This window comes from Limulus polyphemus, unplaced genomic scaffold (assembly GCF_000517525.1).
Source record: "Limulus polyphemus unplaced genomic scaffold, Limulus_polyphemus-2.1.2 Scaffold9784, whole genome shotgun sequence".
In the NCBI taxonomy this organism is placed as follows: domain Eukaryota; kingdom Metazoa; phylum Arthropoda; class Merostomata; order Xiphosura; family Limulidae; genus Limulus; species Limulus polyphemus.
In genome coordinates this window covers 11,751-18,048 of record NW_013675394.1, presented here as the reverse complement: position 1 = coordinate 18,048, position 6,298 = coordinate 11,751, and the positions used below count along the sequence as shown (strand labels likewise).

Genomic DNA, 6,298 nt, shown 5'->3' with positions numbered 1-6,298 from the left:
GTAACAGTATATGTTCACTGTAAACTTAACTAATTATTTAACATTATTTCATCATTCAGTGTTACTATAATAGTATATGTTCACTGTAAACTTAACTTATTTAACATTATTTGACCATTCAGTGTTACTATAATAGTATATATTCACTGTAAACTTAACTTATTATTTAACATTATTTGACCATTCAGTGTTACTATAATAGTATATATTCACTGTAAACTTAACTTATTACTTAATATTATTTGACCATTCAGTGTTACTATAATAGTATATGTTCACTGTAAACCTAACTAATTATTTAACATTATTTGATCAAGCCACAAAACCTTGAGTTTCACTGTTTACTTATCAGAATTATTTTTAGTTTTTACCCAAATCTACATATAAGAACCTCTGATTTTGAATTGACAGACTACAGAGAAGACAATTAATCAACAGCATCTATCACTTATGGGCTATCATATGATGTGAACATCCACAGCCGAAAAATGTGAACTATTTATGTGCTAGTGGGGATGTATGGATTGTACCATAAACCCTCAGATTCAAAATTCAGGCATGTTAAACATTAGGCCAGAATCAGCCCTCTTATCAAAAGGTTTTGTTCAGTACCAGTAGAGAAAGTAAAACATTACGGGCCTATTTCCTGAATCATGAGTAATATGTTTCAGTTTTCAAATAATAGTTTGTGATGCCACACTTCTACTGAAAAACCATCTGTTTTAAAAGTTTCATGTGACCATATTCCTTATCTGGCTGCTTGACCATCAGTTTAGGCTTTGTTTTTTCACTGGTTAACAATATCTTCCCTAACTTAGATGTTAGAAGTTTTTGATGAATAAAATTTAATTTTACCCAGCAAGAAAAATGTAACATGTTCATGCAAAAGCAGCTTTTAGGCCTAACTTTCTGAGAGAAAGAACATTCAGTTGCGTGACACAGATCTTCTTTTAATAACATGTACAAAACTTTCAGTCTTGATAACCATAAGTTTATTGGTATACTTCTATTTAATCAATGATATATTTTTAATATTGTTGACTCTTTGAAAACTGTAAATATGATTAAATAGAAGTATACCAATAAACTTATGGTTATCAAGACTGAAAGTTTTGTACATGTTATTAAAAGATCTGTGTCACGCAACTGAATGTTCTACTCTCAGAAAGTTAGGCCTAAAAATGAGTTAATGATATATTTTTAATATTGTTGACTCTTTGAAAACTGTAAATATAACTCATTTTTAGGCCTAACTTTCTGAGAGTAGAACATTCAGTTGCGTGACACAGATCTTTTAATAACATGTACAAAACTTTCGGTCTTGATAACCATAAGTTTATTGGTATACTTCTATTTAATCAATGATATATTTCTAATATTGTTGACTCTTTGAAAACTGTAAATAGTTATAATTATGTACATGATCTTGAGATGTTGATTTACAAGCGTTGTTCAATATAAATGCATCTTCTTTTTGTGAATTATTTCAAAAACATAAGCAAAATAATTTCAATGATTTGGGTAAAACAGAAAGACCAGTATGACACTAATAAGTTAATGGATTTTCTACTTTAAAATTGTAATGTGTTCGACAACAACAACACAGACATATTATGCTTCCCAGAAACTTTGCACATAATAATGTAAACTTTGAGAAACACTTACCTGAGGTCCTGCACAGCTAACCTTACACACATCACAGTAATGAACTTGAGGAGTTTTGGGAGTTTTTTGACTCTGGGGCTTCCTAAAACCTTTCTTAAAGCTACCCCAATTACTAGATTTAGTCTTATGGTTCATTCCTGGCCCACTAGTGTTGCTATGCAGACTTTCTGTGTTCATATTGCTTCCCCCAAAACCTAAATAAGTATCTCTAGGCTCCTGGACACAAGTTTCTGAAAAATAAAAAAAACAAGTAGTTTTAAATGAAATCATTTATAGCATCTGCCCTTGAACTTTTCCAAATAACTTTAGCTATAACTTGTATTTTGTCACAGTTTAGTAAATCACAACAAGATACACAAGAAAATCTGCAACAGATGAAGTTAGATAACCTTTAAACATCCACATTGTGGTAATTTTTGTAATGACAGTAATTTTAACAAACTCGGTTCGTTTTCTTTTATCACTCTGGTAAATATTTTGATTGAAGCTTCAACAGACAGTAACAACTCCTACACAATAAACCTTTTATCATCATCAGTGAAAAACATTAGTCAAACCGTCCAACTGCTATTACTCATTTGTGGTATTAAAATCTTATGTAACAAGTATTACAACTGTAACTATTACTTATTTGTGGTATTAAAATCATATGTAACAAGTGTTACAACTGTAACTATTACTCATTTGTAGTATTAAAATCATACGTAACAAGTATTACAACTGCTATTACTCATTTGTGGTATTAAGATCATATGTAACAAGTATTACAACTGTAGCTATTACTCATTTGTGGTATTAACATCATATGTAACAAGTGTTACAACTGTAACTATTACTCATTTGTGGTATTAACATCATATGTAACAAGTTTTACAACTGTAACTATTACTCATTTGTGGTATTAAGATCATATGTAACAAGTATTACAACTGTAACTATTACTCATTTGTGGTATTAACATCATATGTAATAAGTATTATAACTGTAACTATTACTCATTTGTGGTATTAAGATCATATGTAACAAGTGTTACAACTGTAACTATTACTCATTTGTGGTATTAAGATCATATGTAACAAGTATTACAACTGTAACTATTACTCATTTGTGTACTGTAGGTGTCACCACAGTTGTTCCTTAACGATCCACGTCCAGCCCCTACAAAGTTTGAGACATTATAGGGTGTTTGAAACTTCTGGCTTTGCCGCTGAGATACATTGGATGTTTTGGTCAAATGTGTTGGCTTGGTTGCTAGAAAATTAAATAATAAAGTCAATAAACTTATAAAGAAAACTTTAGGGATATTTAATTACAACTTCATTTAAAGAGCTGTCAATGTTTTTTCTGTATCCTGTTTATTACAGTTGTTTAATTAGCAAAATAATTTTACACAAGCTAGTTAATCAAATAAATTGGTGGACATATTGGAGAAAATACAAATATTTAAAGAACATAGCCATATTTTAACCACTAGCTACTGTCTAGAAGGAAAGATAGATTAGCTTACACCGGTCTTTTCTGGTAAGTTACAGCATGTTTAGTAGGTCAGAGTAATCAATGACACTATCATACACTAGTGCTCAACTCAGAGCAATTAATGACTCTATTAAACACTAGTGATTGACTCAGAGTGGCCATGAACACTATCAAACACTAGTGATTGACTCAGAGTGGCCATGAACACTATCAAAGACTAGTGATTGACTCAGAGTGACCATGAACACTATCATACACTAGTGATTGACTCAGAGTGACCACAAACACTATCAAACACTAGTGATTGACTCAGAGTGGCCATGAACACTATCAAAGACTAGTGATTGACTCAGAGTGGCCATGAACACTATCAAAGACTAGTGATTGACTCAGAGTGACCATGAACACTATCATACACTAGTGCTTGACTCAGAGTGACCACGAACACTATCATACACTAGTGCTTGACTCAGAGTGACCACGAACACTATCAAACACTAGTGATTGACTCAGAGTGGCCATGAACACTATCAAACACTAGTGATTGATTCAGGATGGCCATGAACACTATCAAACACTAGTGATTGATTCAGGATGACCATGAACACTATCAAACACTAGTGATTGACTCAGAGTGACCACGAACACTATCAAACACTAGTGATTGACTCAGAGTGACCACGAACACTATCATACACTAGTGATTGACTCAGAGTGACCATGAACACTATCATACACCAACACTAGCCCCAGTATACATTTTTATTCCACTAAACTGTGAATCCTAATCATCCACAACAACAACAAGTGTTTTATCAGGAAGAAACAAGATATTTCTCTGACTGGTAAATTATCTATGATACAAATTATTCTTTCATGTGTAACATGAACACTTTACTTGCCAGGAGATATTACCACCAAACATAAATACAACCTAAGCCATAAATTTAATTGTAAATTTGTAAGAATGACAATATGAACAAATACCTCTGTTTTCATAATAGTCATTTATTAATGAAAGATCGAAGAAACCACCAGCGTTTGACATTTTATTTGTGTTTTTATTTTTATTTCCACTGTAGGCAGCAGTACTAGGTCCAAATCCATAGAAAAAGTTGCCTTCAGAAAAGAAAAAACAAAAACTATTAAGACATGTACTTTTAAAACTAACAAAAAAACCCTTAGAGATGCTTTTGTTGATAATTGTAACTGTACAATCTGGATAATTACTTAACCTGTATTAAAATTAATTGCTTTTCTAAGGATTTAGTGACAGAAAATAGGAGCATAATAATGGTTATTGACCTCATAAATAATGTTGGTTATATTCTTTAAAAAAATATTTGATTATTAATTTTTGTTATAGTTATAAGACTATTTTTCATTGCTAGCCAAGTACACAAACAGACCTAAATCTAAGTTGGCCATACTTTGTGAAATATCATTAACAACTAAAGGACAATGTTATATCAATGTATCCTAATAATTTTAGGTTTTATATACTTTTAGTCACTTTGTTATATAAAATTTGTTTATTAATTTAAAAATTATTTTTTGTTGTGATTTACAGCTAGTTTCATAAGTTATTGATAATCCTTCACATTATCCACTAATACTAATACTGTTTGAAATACTTAACTTACAATTAGGTCCATTAGCTTTTTAAACATATTTTACTAAAATATTTATGCTGTGTAATTGTTTGTGAGTCAAGACTTTGTTAAATAAACTGTCTAATAACACACGAGTTGCACACAAAATATCAATCAAAAATAGGGACAATAATCCTAGGAACTAGGCAATATGATTAAATGTCTATGACCATCAATTGTTTGTTTGTTTTTGAATTTCGCGCAAAGCTACACAAGGGCTATCTGCGCTAGCCGTCCCTAATTTAGCAGTGTAAGACTAGAGGGAAGGCAGCTAGTCATCACCACCCACCGCCAACTCTTGGGCTACTCTTTTACCAACGAATAGTGGGATTGACCATCACATTATAACGCCCCCACGGCTGAAAGGGCGAGCATGTTTGGTGTGACAGGGATTCAAACCCGCGACTCTCATATTGCGAGTCGAGTGCCTTAACCACCTGGCCATGCTGGGCCCAACCATCAATTACTATCTTGTATACTAGTCAATTAATCAAAATTAGGGTTTATGCTTATTGCTGTTTTGATTATTCCAACTATTGTTTAATTAAAATCACAATTAAATAAATTAATAAAAACCAAAGTTTCTCATTGTCACTATCCAAAGTATCAAAATATTATATTTGTTTGTTAAGCACAAAGCTACATAATGGGCTATCTCTTCTGCACAATTTTAGTCTTTGTTTTGTTTTTTAAGGGTTTGTTCAGCTTGGTCATTTGGTGCATCAGGAGGGCGTCCCGATTTCCACCACACTTACTAACACAGACCATGCTGTGGCAATGCTATTAAGGTAACTTACAACTATCAGTAATTTTGAACTGCTATATATAAGGAATGAATCTGTATTTGTTTTTTGTTCCAATAAAGTAACCGATTTAATCCTCCTAACTTCATACAAAACCTAAATAAAAGTTACTTACAAAACAAAATTCTCAAAGTAAATATCTATTTCACGCTATCAGTGAAGAAAACAGTTTGTAATACGGAATAAGCACTTCATAGATTACAAAAGTGTAAACACAACCTTATGATCTTCTTTCAGTACTATTTCTACTTCATAAACACTTGAAATAACTGTACAATTTACTCTGTAATGATCATTAATAACAAAAAAATATTTAAAGATAAGAAAAGACGTGACAAATTTGAATTGACTTGCTATAAAAATTCTTCTCATTTGTACTATTAAAGCTATGACAAGGCTTAGCCAGCCAGAGCAGGATGTTACAGATTAACTACACATGTCACTATAAGGTAAAATATCATCACACACATATATGTAAATCTAGCCAGCCAGAACCTTATAGTGACATGTGTAGTTAATCTGTAACATCCTGCGATGATATATTTGGGTAGATTTACATATATGTGTGTGTGTGATGATATTTTACCTTATAGTGACATGTGTAGTTAATCTCTAACATCCTGCTCTGGCTGGCTAGATTTACATATATGTGTGCCAGCCAGAGCAGGATGTTACAGATTAACTACACATGTCACTATAAGG

General features: G+C 31.9%; 1 protein-coding gene across 1 annotated transcript in view; it reads right to left on the bottom strand.

The window, feature by feature from the left end:
• Positions 1 to 6,298, bottom strand: part of LOC106476092 (zinc finger RNA-binding protein-like) — a 15,775-nt gene that overhangs the window by 3,927 nt on the left and 5,550 nt on the right. The window contains exons 4-6 of the mRNA XM_013936764.2: positions 4,129 to 4,260; positions 2,767 to 2,916; positions 1,666 to 1,895 (exon numbers count right to left, since the gene is read on the bottom strand). Of these exons, the coding sequence (XP_013792218.2) occupies positions 1,666 to 1,895; positions 2,767 to 2,916; positions 4,129 to 4,260 (512 nt within the window). The remainder of the gene's footprint in view (positions 1 to 1,665; positions 1,896 to 2,766; positions 2,917 to 4,128; positions 4,261 to 6,298) is intronic.